The sequence below is a fragment of the Muntiacus reevesi genome, chromosome 2, assembly GCF_963930625.1.
Source record: "Muntiacus reevesi chromosome 2, mMunRee1.1, whole genome shotgun sequence".
NCBI lineage: Eukaryota > Metazoa > Chordata > Mammalia > Artiodactyla > Cervidae > Muntiacus > Muntiacus reevesi.
The window spans coordinates 259,987,101-260,003,635 of NC_089250.1; the positions used below are offsets into that span (position 1 = coordinate 259,987,101).

General features: G+C 56.5%; 2 protein-coding genes across 6 annotated transcripts in view; one reads left to right on the forward strand and one right to left on the reverse strand.

The window, feature by feature from the left end:
• The window catches only part of SIPA1L3 (signal induced proliferation associated 1 like 3), a 251,556-nt gene extending 248,266 nt beyond the window's left edge, over positions 1-3,290 (forward strand). For 3 of the 4 annotated variants that reach the window (XM_065926010.1, XM_065926008.1, XM_065926009.1), the window contains exon 22: positions 942-3,290. In XM_065926010.1, coding sequence (XP_065782082.1) covers positions 942-1,085 — 144 coding nt within the window. In that variant the 3' untranslated portion in view covers positions 1,086-3,290. The remainder of the gene's footprint in view (positions 1-941) is intronic. The other variant, XM_065926011.1, reaches the window with a different exon arrangement.
• Positions 3,291-6,757: 3,467 nt separating this feature from the next.
• On the reverse strand, positions 6,758-15,230 carry DPF1 (double PHD fingers 1). 2 transcript variants are annotated; one of them, XM_065920571.1, is made up of 12 exons: positions 15,198-15,230; positions 13,667-13,827; positions 13,483-13,590; positions 11,969-12,096; positions 11,599-11,688; positions 11,129-11,207; positions 10,816-10,947; positions 9,870-9,920; positions 9,658-9,777; positions 8,493-8,605; positions 7,842-7,923; positions 6,758-7,752 (listed from the first exon to the last, which is right to left on the reverse strand). In XM_065920571.1, exons 1-12 carry the CDS (start codon positions 15,224-15,226, stop codon positions 7,682-7,684), a joined length of 1,164 nt encoding a protein of 387 aa, XP_065776643.1. In that variant the 5' UTR covers positions 15,227-15,230; the 3' UTR covers positions 6,758-7,681. The 2 variants fall into 2 exon arrangements, with proteins under 2 accessions (XP_065776643.1, XP_065776641.1); XM_065920569.1 differs by having other exon boundaries at positions 7,842-7,953.
• Positions 15,231-16,535: the final 1,305 nt, after the last annotated feature.

Sequence of the window (16,535 nt, forward strand, 5' to 3'; positions counted from 1 at the left end):
TACAGAAGAAGTCCAGTAACTCAAGGAGAAAACTCAGCATGCGGCAAACCTGTTTCCTAGAACACTGTAACACTTAAAAACTGTCTCCCAGCTGTGGGTCAGAGGGCTATCTAGAAGGTGACATTACAGATGGTTCCTTATCTCCAGAGTGTGGGAGAGTGAGGAAAAATCAGTGTGGAAGAGACTCTGGCTTGTCGTTTTACATACTTCTGGGTAAAGGGCCAGAAGGTGGCCAAGTGTAACATGGAAGCTTCAGGCACAGGAATCGCGGGGGCCCGGGTTCAAATCCCACCCCACCATGTAAGGCTATGTGATGCCGCAAACATCGCTGCCTGAGCATGTTGCCCTGTCCTGAGAGGGCAGCCCTGCGTCCACGTCCCATCCCCCTCCTCGCTGCATGAGGAGGTCTGGTCTCCTTTCCTGGTCCAGGAAAATCAGGGTCACAACATCCCACAACCCTTGGGTGGCTGCAGGACTGGAATGAGGTGATCATAGTAACTGTCACGCAGTTACTCCACTTCATGCTGTGTGCTGAGAGTTCAATATGCGTGACCTCAGGGAAACCTCTCAGCCACTCCTTTCACAGTTTTCTTGTTTTGCTTTTTTGACCAAACAGTGAGACATGTGGAATATTAGTTTCCCAACCAGGGGTGGAACCTGCACCCCCTGCCTTGGAAACGTGGAGTCTTAACCACTAGACCACCAGGGAAGTCCTGTCAACCCCCCCCCCCCCCCACAGTTTTAGAACTGGGGAAACTGGGGCCCAAAGAACTCGACCACCTCCGGGTCAAATGGGCCCATGAGGTGACCAAAGTTTGGGCTCATGAGGTGACCCGCCTGAGGTTACTCAGCTGCTGAACCCTGGCAGCTGGGCAAGGCTCACAGGCCGCAGGGGGTGCCGTCCAGCCTGCGCCCCACTGACACCAGCCCCCGCCCCACAGGAGAAGCAGGACAAGGCGGTGCTGCAGTCAGAGGTGGCCAGCCTGCGGCAGAACAACCAGCGGCTGCAGGAGGAGTCGCAGGCCGCCAGCGAGCAGCTGCGCAAGTTCGCGGAGATCTTCTGCAGGGAAAAGAAGGAACTCTGAGGTGGAGAGGCCACCACCCCCACCGGCCGCCTGGGTGGACATGGGCTCCTGCCCTCCTCTCCCTCGGCCCGGCCCCTGGTCACAGGCGTGACCAAGATACTCAGCCCAGGCCCCACCGCCCTTTCAAGGACACGGACGCTTGGGGCAGCAGTGGGACCTGAGGGAAGCCTCCCCCGGCTGTCTACTCTTGGTCCTCGAGCCCCAGAGGGCAATGTGGTCTCCGGCCTCCCTCTGAGCTGCTCTCTCTGGTTCCTGGGGTCTGGGCCCATGCCCACACCACCCCCGGGGGGCCCGTCCCACCCTCCTCACCCAACCTCTTCCTAGGACCAAGCCATTGGAAGCTGTAGGAAGGGGGGGGAGGGCAGGAGTGAGTCTCCAAACCCCACAGCTCCAGGAGTTCACAAACCAGGTTTCCTCACCACATCCAACAGTATCTGGGGTGGTGGGGCCTTGACCCCTGCATGAAAAATCATGGTGGGAAACTGGCCCAGCGGCGTGGAAGCGGGGCCAGGGCTCTCCATCCTGGGTGCACTGGCTCCAAAAAGCACGGACTTTGCCCCCTCCCCACCCTATCCTCCAAAAAGCAACCAGGAGCACTTTCTTAGAGTTTGATTTATTTTTCTTGAGGGGAGGGCATCCCAGGATGGAAAGAGGAAACGCCGGCATTCCAGAGTTAACTTCTTTGAAGGGGAAGCTATTTGCACACTTGGGACCATTTCCACAGTCTTTCTCGACCAGTCCCCAGACTGCCAGAGGCCGCAGCGCCTGGGCCCTTCCACCTTCGAGCTACTGACGGCCGGGCCCAGCGGCCTACCTCTCCTCCTCCATCAGCCCTGGCCTCTTCTGGACACCAGGAGGGCCTCCACCGAGGCCTCAGGTCAGGGCTGGAGAGAAACAGCCTTCATCTCCTCTCTACTTCTGTTTTCCCTTTACAAGACCCCCAGCCCATCTTGCAGGTCCCCCAGCAGCGACATTGGACCCCTCTGGGGAACACTGCAATGCGCACCCCCACTAGGCGCTGGTTCTCCAAAGGCAATAAGGGGCAGCTGGCCGGGCAGCCGAGCCAGTGTGGTACTACGCTGTTCACCCAGGAAACAGAGCTTCTTTTTTTTTTTCCTTTAAAAACAAACAAAATATATATATATATATATTTATTTTTTCATGTAGAGTTGCGCCAGAACAAGTCTGTATGGTCACACAATCTGTGGATTCCCCCAACCTCAAACTGAGGATCGAGGCTTGTTCCCCGCTCCCAGTGGGCTGGGGCTCAGCGGGGGGGACTCAGAGGGACAAAAGCCAAGCAGGCCCGGGGACCCTGCTCCAAGCAGCACACTCCGACTGGGAGGCCAGCGCTAGGCGTCCCAGCCCCACGTCCAGAGATCCCCGCCACCTTCTCTCTGGGGCCAGAAACCTCAGGGGAGGAGGCCCACACAGGACACAGACTTAAGGAGCAGGAGAAAAGGACCCTGGTCCCTGAAGCGACACTGCAGTCCCACAAGAAGAGCCCTCGGACCTGCCATCTCCTCTCCCCCAGGAAGGGAGGGGGCGGCCCTTGGGGTCCTCAGCCCTGGCCAACTACTGTGATGTCTGCCCCTCTTCCCGGATCCCTTCTTGGAAGGGTTCTCCAGGACCACCCACCCCACCCCCACCCCTTTCCTCCTCAGACCCCAACCTGGAGCCTGCCCCGCCCCCACCCTCTTTTTTTAAGTCATCTCCTACCTTCAGATCATTTGAATCATCTTGGGGACCTAATCATGTACATTAACACGTGTAAATTAGGATTTTTGGTTTTGTTTCCTGTTGTTTTTTAAGGATCTCTGCAAAGCACATCTATTTAATTCGAGTTTGGTGAAGATAGCAGCAGGGTTTTTTGTGTTTTTTTTTCCCCTCTCCCCCCCCCCATGTTGATTTGTTTCATCTGGGTTTTTTTGTTTTTTTTTTTTTTTAGTTCTTTATTGTCTTTCCCTCCCCACCTCCCCTCCCCTTTCCCAGTCTTGAGATTTTCTGGCATGTTTCTGGAGGTTTCAAAGGAAATAAATGTTTCATAGAAGTGGCTTGTGTGTTCACTAGCTGAGCAGCCCCTCAGAGTCCCTGACAAGAGGGGGTGATCCAGCATCAGCCGCCTGTCCCCCCTCGTCCCAAACACCATCACCCCCAGTGCGCGCACACCTTTAAGAACCCAGGGGCACCATTCTCACCAACTTCTCTTTCTCAAAACCCTAGCAACAGAAATCCAACACAGAATGTAAGAAATGTGAAAAGCACAAAGTACTAACCCCTGGACTGCCAGGGGATTCCTTCAAATGTAAGAAATCCTTAAAAAGAGGGAGGTTCTACCCTCACGAGTCATATACCGGAGGCCCGAAACCCAGACCTGGGGTTTCCCTGGTGGTTAAGAATCCACCTTATGATTCAAGGGACGCAAGGTCAATCCCTGGTCGGGGAAGATCCCACATGCCTCGGAGCAGCTAAGCCCATGCGCCTCGTCTACTGAGACTGCGCTTTGGAGCCCAGGAGCCTCAACTACCAGGCGCTGCAACAAGAGAAGACACTGCAGGGAGAAGTCTGCACCCCACAACGAGAGAGGAGCCCCGCTCTTCACAACCAGAGAAAGCCCAAGCGCAGCAACGAAGACCGGCCCAGCGCAGCCAGAAGTAAATGCGTTGAGACAAAAATGAATTTTTTTTTTTAAATAATGATCAGCTTGATCTCAGCTGGCCTTGACCTACAGTGGCTTGAAGCAGGATTTCTGTTCCTGGTCAGAGATTGAGGTCGGGCCACAGCAGTGAAAGCACTGAATCCTAACCACTAGATCACCCAGGACAGTGGCCAGTGAAGGCCCTGGCCCGTCAGTTGTGTAGAAATGGGTTTCCACATAGAAACGGAAAGTACCGAAGTAAGTGTCCGTTAGGAGGGAAAAGAGTACAGTCTGTGTGGATTAGACATATGGGTGGGCTCAGAGAAAGTCACGCCCTCCTGGTAGTTTGAATCACTTTTACGAGGCATTTCTTCAGGGTTTCCTTTGGCCAGTCATCTTGCATTGTCTGGTTCGGAGTCCCTCTTTGGTTTATCCCAGGATCCTCTTGTGTGCCCAAGCATCTCTTAGCCAAGATGGATTCCAGCAGAGAGGCCTATGGGTAGGAGTTGACATCACTGACTATGAGGTGACTTCCCCTTCCTTTTGACCTCCAAGGAGCCTTTCTGCACATGTGTAGTGGGGAAAGTCTACTTGACTTGGAGAATAAAGAATGTGTGGTCTATCTTTTATCTGGGCAGGGTCCAGCTCTTCTCTCTCCTGCTATTTTGAAGGATCTGTCCACAGGGGAGAAGCCAGCTGTTCACCCTGGGGCCCATCTAGCTCGTACCTCATGGTTTTTAAAATCTGGAGGTGGTACAGAAAGAAAGCTGGATTTTGAGCTTAGTAACTGTTCTCAAACTCTGAGCTGCAAGACTCAGAACAGAGGGGCCCCTGCCTCCCAGCTGGGCTGTCGCCCCAGGCCACACCCTCCAGGCGGGCGCTGGCTCATTTGCACCCCCTCCACCCCCGTTCCCCACCCTCTCTCTGCCAGTCGTCTAGTTGGTGGTTTGGAGTGAAGAGCAGCTGCTGCTTCCAGTCCCAGAGCTCCGGGCGTTGTCAACGTCTTGGAAAGATACTGGTGTCCCCTGGGACCTCAGCCCTGGGTCAGACCCTCATCTAGGGGCTCTCCTGACCGGGAGGGGTCCTAAACCCCTGGCCTCAGATCTGCAGCTGCCCTGACGAAATCCCTTTTGCAGTTTGACCCAGGGATCGGGGTCAGACTTATTTTTCAAATCCACATATTTCATGTGAGAATCCCATGCTCCGGCCTCTTGTGGGAAGTCTGGGTCCAACTCCGCCTGGATCCGAGAAGCAATCCCACTACCTCATTACAGGCCTGGCCCCACGGCTGGGGCTTTCTGGCCCACCTGCCGATCTACCTGTGCTGGACTTTATCATTTCTGAGCTCATACCTAACGCTTCTCTAACCCAGACCCCCGCCCTGCAAAGAAAAAAAAAAAAAAACTCTTTCCCAAACGGGTACATATCCTTTTTCCAGAGGAGCTGGACCAACTATTTCCACACCTCCTAAAAATTCTAGAGTGTTCCAGACGCCCTCCCTGTCTCCGCCCTCCTTGAGGCTCCATCTTCAACCCCGGCTACCCTCCCCCACCGGCACGGAAACGGTGGAACAAGCTGTTCTCACATCCTCTCCTGGCGCCTGTGACACACACCAACTTCCAACACCCCGCAACTCACACACGCCAGCCCGTGCTCTCGCCCGAACTCTGCCCTGCGCGTCCCTTCCCCGGCTTGCCCCAGTTTTCTGCTTCCTCTGCCTGTTTCCCCCTCTCCCCCCAAACCCAAGCGGGCGCCCTCCCTGCCCGCCCCCAGCCTCGCCCTCAGCCTCCCACCCCACTTCTGGCTCTCCCCTCACCCAGCCTTTGAATCCTCTCCTGCTGTTGGCGCTCTCCAGATTTTTCTATTGTCTCCCTTAGTTCTTGACGTCCTCTTCCCCGTGAAGTGTCATCTCTGTATCATTGTCCTGGGACTTTGCCTGTCCTGGATGCTGACTTCATCTCTCTCCCCAAATGTACCTCCTTTCTCATTCTCTCTTCCCCTCTCCTGTTTGATGGGCCCTCTGCCTTCCCTCACGGAATCTCTTCTACTTCTGTCTCCAAATCACTGATTACTTCTCCTTTCTCTGTCTCTCCCCGTGCGTCTGCTATTTTTTATTACTGTTATTTCCTCTCTCCCACTAAATCTCCATCTCGTCTGTTCTCTTCCCCCATAATTCCTATGGCTCCTTCATCCACATCTCTCTCCCAGATCTATGTCTTCCCTCTCCTCCTCTTTTTTCTGATTTTCTAAAAATGTGTGACTCTGATAGCTGTCTCTCTCCTGACCGTTCTTGTGTCCTGGTTCTCACTCTTCACCTCACCTCACCCGAGTCTGTCATTGCCCTGAGGTCCCTGGATCTGCACTGTTCTTTCCTTTGCCCCTTCCCCTCTGTCCTTTGCCCCACAGCGGGGATGGGGAGCTCCAGGGGATGTCTGGTCCTAGGGTGAGGCCCTAGGGTGGTACCCCTGCTCCCTCCTGTAGCCCCAAGGGGAGGGCGTCTTCATCTCTCCATCCCTTCCCTTCCCCCAGTCCCCAGCTTCCCGCCTCCCTCCCTCACTGCTTTCCTCCCTCCCTCACTGCTTCCCGCTGCAGCTGCAGCAGTCGGTTGCCAGGGCAACCACAGCTGGCTGGGTGGGAGCCCCCTCTTCCCCATCCCCCCCTCTTCTCCTTTCTCCTCCCCTCCACCCCATCCTCCCCTCTTCTCCTTTCCTACTAGGCTAGGAGGAGCTGGGACAAAGCCAGAGAATGGCGGGGGTGCCGAGGGGAGCTGGGAGGGAGATGGAGGTAGGGGCCCCGCTCCAGCTGTTCACCTCGGTTGCTTCTCCCCTCGCGAGGCCCCATCTCCCCTTCTCGGAGACGCCCCAAAGCAGCCTGGAGAACGAAGCCAACGCCGTGGGCAGAGGGGTCAGCCCCACTTTAATACACAGAACAAGTTAATTCACAGCAGAGGCAGGCAATAAAGGAGACTCATTGACAAGGGGGGGTGGGCACGCCTGGATTGGGGGGAGACTCCCCCAAGCCCACCACTTCCCCCACTTGCAGTCTCGATTTCCCTTTTTTTTTTAAACCCGAACAACAAACACACACAACCACAAGAAACAACCACGCCCCCTCGTGACCCGAAAGTGGCCCGCGAGGGTGGCAGGGAGGGGCGGGGAGGGGAAGGGGGAGAATCTAGTCCGTTGCAGAGTCTGTGCTTCTCATTCCAGCAGGCGCTGGGCAGGGGCCCGCCTCGCCCCACCGGCGTCGGCCAGCCAAGGCCGGCAGGCACGGAGTGGGCAAGGGCGGGCGGGCAGGGCTCTGGGGAGGGAGCAGGAACAGAATTCAAAACCATGGTTCACGTCGTCATGCAGTATCCACGGTGGGCACCGAGAGGGGGCGAGGGGTGGACACCACGCCCCCCGGCCCGGGGCACAAGGAGGGGATGGTGCCCGTCTTGGGTGGGGAGGTGGGACAGCTGCAACTCCAGGGGCTGGGGGGAGGGGCCGCCAGGCAGGACGCTGGCGTAGACTGGTGCCCAGTAGATGCGCTCAGCGGTGCCCCCTCCACCCAGCCAGACCTTATAGGACTCTTTGTTATATATTAATTTCTCTTTTTTTTTAAGTTTTTGACTTTTTCTTTAGAAAAAGGCTTTGTCCGTGCCCCCAGCCGGCATCCACCACCCCTCGTGCCCGCCTAGAGGCGGGGTATGGCTTTGAGGGGAGCAGAAGGCCCTGGCACCCATTTGCCAAGGGGGTGAGGAAGGAGGGAGGGAGGGAGAGGACCCTGCTGGGCCCACCAACCCACAGGGCAAACATTCCACTTGCTCAGAGGGGAGGGGGTGGCCCGGCCCCCTCTCTGGCTCCCCCCGCCCCTCCCACTGTGGGGCGTTAAGGATGGGGAGAGAGTGGAGGAGCTCCACGAGGAGAGGCAGGTAGGCAGGCATCACCCCAGAGGTCCGGGCGAGCCAGAGCCAGGCCTAGGTGAGGGTGATGTAGGCAGACGCCTTCTCTTTCAGGTGCCGAAGACAGAGGTGACAACTCCAGCTCCCTGTGGGGCGGGCGGAGGGCAGGGAGTTGGGTCAGGTCTGGGCAGGGCTGCCCCCACCCCCAGCCCCCGTCAGACCCTCCTCCTCTCACCTTCCGGGGGCTCCGCCATGGGGGGACTCAGGCAGTACATGTGGTAACCCCGATCGCAGTCGTCACAAAACAGCAGCTGGTCCTGGGGGGTGAGACCCGCCCAGCTGGCACCCTGGGGGCACGGGGTGGGGGCGGGGGCAGGGGCCAGGTCAAAGGGGCTGGGGGAGGTGGTCCTCTTGCAAGACAGAGGGCTCTGAGAAGGTCATCTCTGCAAAACCCTGCTGGGCCACGCCAGACGCCCTTGAGGACCGTCGGTTTGTGGTTTGTAGTTTGGGTTTTATAGGAGTCTGTGGGACATTGAAAATGACACTGAGATGGGCTGGAAGTCATGGGTTCAGGTCCCAGCGGAACCATGTCCCTAGCTGGGTGACCTCGGGCACGTGTCTTCCCCTCTCTGAGCGCGGTGTCTTTTCTGTGAAGTGGGAACAAGAGCACCTGCCTCAGGGCGGTAGGGAGCACTCAGAGAGTGAAGAGTGTTAAGTGCCGGGTTCAGTTAATGGCCACTAACAACAGTAATGACACAGGTTACTGGTGTTCACAGGGAAGGCGCTCCAGGGAAAGGCGTGAGGCCCAGCTGGCAAAGAGAGCGCTGCCAGGTGTGGAGGCTGCCTGGGGGCAGGTCCCCGGGGGAGGGCGCAGACGGGTACTCACGTCGTTCTCCGAGGTGCCACACAGGCTGCAGGACTTGCACTCGATGCACTGCCAGCGGTAGGTGCGCACGGCCGCCGTCATGTTCACCGTGAACTGTAAACACGAGGGGTGTCCTGGGGGCCGAGGGGCAGGGATGCGGTTAGGGGTTGTCATGCCCCTGGTGGCTACCGACCCTGGGGAAGCCCCTGGGGGCTCAGCCCCTACCCCCTGGCTCACGAGGCCCGGCCCTGCCCAGCCCACGGTGCCCCGTGCCCGATCCGCAGGCAGCGCCGCCCCGGCCACCAGTCTCCTAGCCAGCCACCATGGCAACCACACTCTGCTCCCCAGAACACCATGGCAACCGCATTCCATTACCCACGGTGCTGTGGCAACCACTTTCTACCACCCACAACACCGGGGCAGCCACGTTCTGTTAACCGCTGTGCTGAGGCAGCCACATTCCATTAGCCACAGCAGAGTGGCCAACCCGTTCCCTTAACCGCAGAACGTGGCAACCACAGTCTCCCAGCCACGATGCCACGGCAACCGCCTTCCACAGAGGGGTCCCCACACCCTGGTTCCCTGCAGCCCAAGCCCATTACACACAACGCCACAGCAACCATACCGTTAGCAACGTGACTGTGGAGCATGTCAACCCTCTGGTCGTCCCACCAGCCCAGCGCAGACCCACAGCCACGACCCCGGGCCGCCACGACACCCAATCGCCATGACAACTGTATTTCACTACCCGCAATACCATGACAACCACAATTCATTAGCCACTGTGCTGAGGCAACCACAGCCTCTTACCCACAAGTCCACCTTGGGAAACCACATTCTGTTAACCACAACTCCATGGCAAGCGCCCTCTGTTGCCCACAGCATCCAGGCAGTGGCAATCGCTATCACAGCCCACCACCCCGTGGTGTTTTGGCAGCCATCTTTCACTGTTCCCCATGCCAGACAGGCACGTGCCAGCGCCCACGATGCCATGACAACTGCGTCCCATTGTTCCCAGAGCCTCCCTGACCCCACTGAGTTTCCCACAGTCCTCAGCAGTTGAGTCAGCTGTTTATCCACCAGGATGCTCTGCGTTCCCCCCAGTTCTCTCTCCTCTGCTTCCTACCCTCCAGATCTGGAGTCTCTCCATCCCGGCCCCCAGAAGCCTCAGGTGGGGGTGCATCACCTGATCGCCCACAGTCCGCACAGGAGATGAGGTCCTCAGGACACCCTGTCTTCTTGGAGCCCCCCAGGCAGAAGTCGCAGTAGCCGTTGGGGATGACAGTGCCGTCAGGCGCCTTCTTGGCTGAAAGACAGCAGGCAGGGGTTGGCGGGGGCAGGAAGGGACCCTCAGTCCAGGGCTGCTGCAGAAGTAGGGGCGGAGGGAGGCGTCCCTACCTGTGTGTTTCCTCTGTGACTCGGGGACCCAGGCCAACTCTTTGTAAAACTCTGGGGGTGGGGGACAGAGAGAGGGGCTCTCACCACACGCAAGGCTCCACCCTGCCCGGGGCCTCAGCCCCAGGGGTGAACCCCTTGTCCAGGCATGGGGGAGGTGAGGAGAGGGAGCCGCTACCCCAGGCTGCCTTCAGCAGCAAAAGAGAGTTGCAGGGAGCCCAGGTAATTCTCATCAGGACCCCCCAACTCTCTGAGAACAACTGACAGGGCCTCCTTATTAGGTAAAAACTTGGCAGGTACAGCTTTAGGAAAAGCCCCCTGCTTCCCCCGCCCATATACACTTCTGCCAGACAGCCACCCCCAACTAAGCCCCAACTAAATAAAAATTAGGTAGAGGCCACTGGCCATGATCTGATATGGAAACAGATACTCAGAAGGAAAATTCTGATCACAGAGGTGCTTGGGTGTGTAGTAGGGGTGGGATGGAGAGACTGCTCTCTCCCACTAAGGAATGGGTGGGAGGATGGTTCCTCCACTGGCAGAGCCTCTTCCCAAGCCTTCCCCCATCCCTCAGCTGTCGAGGTTGGCACTGGACTGGCATGGGCGGATGCCAAGGGTTCCCAGGCCACGGCCCCTGCCCCTTGGCCGAAGCTTAGCAGAGAAGGGAGGAAGGGAGGCAAGGAGGGAGGGGAGTCATCTATCAACCCCCTCCCCAAGCTCTAATTGAAACAATAAATCAGACCCAGAAATATTACGCCCGGCCGGGAGCGAGGGAGAGATGGTTGGTTGCCATGGCAACCCCAGAGCCAGCATCCCCATGGTTGGTGGGGGGAGGGGACCGCTGAGCTGGAGATTTTCCAGAAATGTCTAATGTGCCCCCTCCCTCCCAGGCTCCTTAGCCCCCACTCCCAGGGCCCCTCACCACCCCACGCCCTGCCCGCCTGCTCACGTTTATGGTTGTTTTTCCGGTGGAAGGGCAGGGCGTGGCGTTCGGCGTTCTCCTCCCCCTCCTCCTCAGCCAGGTGGGTGTGGGTGTAGTGGTAGCTGAGCCCTGGCCGGTTCTTATACCGTTTCCCACAGACTGGAGAGCGAGCAGGGAGGGCCGGTCAACCCTCCAGCCCTGCCGCCTCCACCCTGGCCTCCAGGATCACACCTCCCCCCTCTGCCAGGGTCCAGAACAGGAGGGAAGGGGGCCGGTGCGGGGCAAGGTCTCTGGGTCCCACTCTCTCTCTCTCTCTTCCCCCCTCTTCAGAAGGACTCACTATCACAGACATACGGCTTGTCTCGGTCCTCCAGGGAAGCGGTGTCCTGGCGTTTCCGGAGCCCCCCGATGCCGTATGCCTGAGGGGAAAGAGTCAGGAGTAAGGGGCCAAGAAAGGAAAGGAGCTAAAAGAATTTTCACCATTTGGGCCTGAAAGCCCAATCACAGTTCTACCACTTCCTAGTGAGTCTAGAGTAACTCTCTTGACCTCTCAGAGGTTCCATTTTCTCATCTGTGCCATGAGCAGGAAGATAGCTCTAACCCACTATACAATCTCTGTTTTCCAAATAACTTAATATGCCCAAGCCTCAATTTCCTCACCTGTAAAATGGGTATAAAAATTCCCTACCCCTTTAGGCTGCTCTGAGAGTTAAATAAGGTAAAATTGGGGCAGGATCTGAACACTGCACAAGCAATCAATGGAACCTGCCTTGAGAGGAAGGGTGATGAGGGGAGGTTTGGGAGCAATACCTTTCCTTTGGCCCTGTTCTTCCTCCTGGGCATGTCATCCTCTGGGTCTTCCACTTCAAGATCGTGAGGAAACTCCAGTAGTTGCTGTTTCTGGGCACCAGGAGAAGGGAGACTGGGGTCAAGAAACGGGGTATTGTTCTACTTTGGGAGGTAGTTCTGGGCAGAGCAAAGATCAGGGGTGGCAGGGCAAGTTAGGAGGTCTTCCCAAAAGAAGATGAAGTGTGGAGGGATGGAGACAGGGTGCTCAAAGGTCCTAGGGAATCAGGGGAAATTTCAGAGCAGGAGCAAGATGGGCCAGGACACAGGCCGGTTGAGAGGGCAGCCACAGCCCCTGGACAGGTGGGGGGGGGGGTGGGGTGGGCAGTTCTACCTGGCAGTCCATAATGGTCTCCTCCTCCTTCAGCTCTATCTTCTTCTCCCCTGTCTCAGCACACAGGAGAGCCTCAAGGACTGGCCCTTCGGGGAGGCCACCCTCCTTCTTCAGCGGTGCTTCACAGTCTGGGGACAAGACCACAGCAGGTAGGAGGGGGGTCAGGTGGAGAACTTGTCCCTGGAGGAGGACTCAGACTGCCCAGGTTAGGGAATCATGCTCTTTGCTGGAGGAAAGAGGCTTTCCCACACTCAACCAGCAACAGACTCAAATACTCAACCATCCATACCTCCCTCAATACTTCCACACGTCCTAAGGATGCCCAGACCCTGGAGAAGACACAGTCAGACCATCAGAGACCACTGGACATACTCGGGGAGAGACGTGGCAGGACCCTCCTGTATAATACAAATAGGAGACCCTACCCAGACCCCCACAGCTGGAGAGAACAGACATTCAAACGGCACACGCGGGCATATACACAAGGGAGATACAGACAGATCATCTGAGACAGCCAGACACACAAAGGAAGAGATACACCCAGACACTCAGATACACCCAGACTCACGGAGGAGACATATTCAGACCCCTGGGCACACCCAGAGACACTCCAAAAGAGAACATCAGACCATCAGATAAACCCAGACCATATGGGGAAAACACAACCAAACCGTACCAAACACCTGAACATACTTAGGGGGGAGAGAGACACACCAGAGAATCACTCAGATGGATACACATACACACAGGTGATACAGACAGTCTCTGGGACAATCAGACACACCCAGGAAGACAGAGCCAGATGGACACGCCAATACATCTGCCTGGATCCACACAGATCCTTGGTCATGCCTGAGCAAGGGAAGAGAAACAGCCAGTGACTCTAATAGTACTGGACACATTTGAGAAGTGATAAAGCCAGACACTCATGGAGCAGCAGACATGGGCAGAAATACACCTAATACACCAAACAGACACTCAGGGACGAGATTCTCCCAGACATTCCAGAGCATCTGGTACTCAAAAGAAGAGAGACACTCAGGAACAGAGAGACCAGACACACTTAAGAGGAAATAAGCCTGGAAACACCTGAAAAGAGACACGAACACCCAGACACACTGTACTACAAATGGAAAAAGTTACAACCAGACACTGACACACCCAGACACACTCAGACAGCCACAGGAAAAAATAGGCAGATACTCTGATACATCCCAACTCACAAGGGAAGAGATATACAAGGACGGGATACACCTGGACACACAAAACAGACACCACACTGTCCAGGAATGCACCTGGGTCCAAGGAGAAGATGCAGTTCAAAACTCAGGGGAAACTGGAGAGTCTCTGCACTAACCCCAGACACACCCCAGCAGACACAGCCAGTCACTCAGACATGGGCCAAGAGGGAAATAAAGGCAGATGCTCAGACACACAAGGGCATCAACACACTGATCAGCGAGTGGTGTGGGCACCCACGGGGGCCACCCCGGCACAGGACGGACCCCACCTACCGATCTTGTACTCGCAGGGCCGGAGTCTGGGGTCTTCCAGGATGTTGAGCCTCCGTTTCTTTCTCCAACAGCGGGCCGGGTACGTATAGATCTGTCCGGGGGCCAAACCTGGAGTAAGAAGGGCGGTAAGAAGGCGGCCGGGAAGCCCGCGGCCCCGCCCCACCCCCGCCCTCCCTGCCGGTACCCGGGCCGCGGTGGGTCTTCTCCATCCAGATGTAGCAGTTGTTCTGGGCCACGCCGGTCTGTGAGTCGAGGAAGGGCAGGCGCAGGCTGCGCTCGGCGCACAGGCGCGCGTTGTAGCTGCGGCAGTGCTCGATGGCCTCGCGGTAGAAGTCCTCGCCTAGGCTGCGAGGGGCGGGTAAGCGGGCGGGCGGCTGTCAGCAAGGGCAGGCGCACCCGGTCGCCCAGCACCCCTCCCCCAGCCCACCCGTCGGGAATGGGTGGGCCGACTCCTCCAACCTCACCTCTCCCCTCCGGTGGGGACCCAGGAGCCCCCAACCCGGGACTCAAGCGGGCCTCGAGCCAAGGAGTGGATACAATATAGAAACAGATAAAGATACACCAGGACACATCCATTCAGGCACATATCCAAATGCACAACACAAATGTATCGCACAGTCACACAGGATTCACACACAAAGAGAGACATATCCCAAGACTCACAAAGGGAGAAACAGACACATCTCACATATGGGCACACACAAATATCTACTGAAAGACACAGATCTCGCAAGTTCCAGTGTAGAAACAGACAGATCACACACGTGTCCATGCACAAATATACATCACATATCCAGAGACACACAACATAAATAATCACCCACACAAAGACATACAACATGTAAACAGATTACACACCACACACTCACATTCACTCATGCATCCAAAGACACACACACAGGTACACAAATGTTAAGAGAAAAAATGTTAAACTACCCATATAGGCACTTACACACATATCCAAATACACAACACGGATCACATACAATTCAAATACACTATACAAAGAAATCTCACAGATTCACACAGGATACACACACACAGTCACAAAGATACACAATAATATAGAAACCAACATCTAAAATACCACATATTCAAATACACAAAGATACACATATACTCAGTGTAGAAACAAATCCACCCATATTCACACAAAAATTTGCACATAAATACAGGAATACCTACATATCCAAAGACACAGAACACAAATGATGCACAGTTTCAAAGGACATGCACACACACACACTCAAAGACTCAAATATCCAAAGATACCTAGAGTAGAATAAAAGAAATCAAATACACATCCACACACATATCCAAAAATAAAAAATAAAAAACACCAGAATCCGAACAAGTGACACACACTCCATATCCCAAGACAAAGGTACTGTGAGCTTCACTCAAGTTTACCAAGGTCCCCGCGCCCCTAGTCCATTTCACCCTCTCCCCAACCCCGGGGGTCTCAGGGCGGGACATGACCCCCTTTCCCGAAGAGGACTCGGAGTTCCGCACACTCTCCGCTCCTCCAGGAGCCGCGCGTCGGACACGGTTCTTGCCAGAGACCCACAGTCACACACACTCGCAACCCCGCGCAGCCCGGCCCACGGTGACAGCCCCCCAGACACCCCATCGGCCCCACCCCCAGCCGCCACACACACACACGCCCGCGCGACCCGCCCGCACGCCCTCCCCCACCTCCCGCCGGCCCGCAGCACCTCAGGGGGCCGGGGATGACCGTGGCCATCTTGCTCCCCGGGTCCTGCCCCCAGCAGGTCCCCGCCGGGCCGGTCCTCCCAGCGCTCGGGCGGGCGCTGAGGCCGCCCATCCATTCATTCCCGGGGGGCGGGAGCACCGGGGCCACAGCCAATCAGGGCGGCGGGGCGGGCCCGCCCGGGCCATGCTGGGAGTGGTAGTTCCCCGCCTGGGGCTGGCGGGACCCCACCGGGAAGCCGGTCAGAGGTGGGGCCCGAGGCACGCAGAGCCGCTCACGCACGCTCACCCGTGCACACCTCGGAGTCTCGCACATGGGTCTACACTCACGCATGCACACCTGGGCTCGCACACACCCACACACGGCGGCTTACACACACGTTCACACATATACTCACAGCCTCCCACGCAGACTCACGCACACTCCCTCTCCCACACCTTCGCACAGACTCGCATACATTTGCACTCACACAAACACTTGAGTGCCAAGAGACTTAGAGACACCGTACAGATGCCCACGCAAACGTCCCGCCAACGCACGGCTCCCTGACGCCGCCCCTGCCCCCAGTCCCTCCTAGCTCTAGAGAACCCTCTCGGTCCCGGTCTCTGGTCACCGTCCGGGCTGTCTCTCTCACGGGGACCACGCCCGACTCAACGCCTTCCCAGGCCCGACAGCAGCTGTGCTAGTTCGTTGTGTACTGTAGCCACACTTCCTGGGTTCAAATCCTGACTCTGCCACTCGGTGGCCATGTGACCCTGGGCAAATAATCTTTCTGGGAATCAGTTTCCTCATCTGTAAAATAAGGATGATGCCTCCTTGGATTATTGTGAGGATTACATGAGTAAGTACTGGGGTGTGCATGCGTTAAGTCGCTTCAGTGGTTTCTAACTCTTTATGACCCTGTGGACTGTAGCCCGCCAGGCTCCTCTGTCCCTGGGATTCTCCAGGCAAGAATACTGGAGTGGGTTGCCATACCTTCCTCTGGGGTATCTTCCCAACCCAGGGATTGAACTCTTTATGTCTCCTGCATTGGCAGGAGGGTTCTTTACCACTAGCGCCACCTGGGAAGCCCTTAAATATTGGTAAATTGCTTCAAAATCACCTAACGGTGACTTCACTGTTGGTCCAGTAGTTGACTCCGCACTCCCACTGCAGGGGGCACGGGTTGGTTGGGGAACAAAGATCCCTTAGGCCACGCAGTTTAGCAAACAAACAAACAAACAACAAACAAAACAAAAGGTACCTGGCAGGTAGTAGGTGTTCAATAAATTCATTCATTCCACAAAGAGGACCTGATGTGTACTGAGATGTGAAATGGTGATAGCTAACCATCATTAGAAAG

Excerpts from the sequence above, each read along its gene's own strand:
- DPF1 (XM_065920569.1), bottom strand. The coding sequence starts at position 15,226 with ATGGCCACGGTCATCCCCGGCCCCCTGAG. Across the intron at positions 11,208-11,598 it reads AGAACAGGGCCAAAGGAAAG|GCATACGGCATCGGGGGGCT; the intron begins GTATTGCTCCCA and ends CTTTCCCCTCAG. Across the intron at positions 7,753-7,841 it reads CATGGCGGAGCCCCCGGAAG|GGAGCTGGAGTTGTCACCTC; the intron begins GTGAGAGGAGGA and ends CCCGCCCCACAG.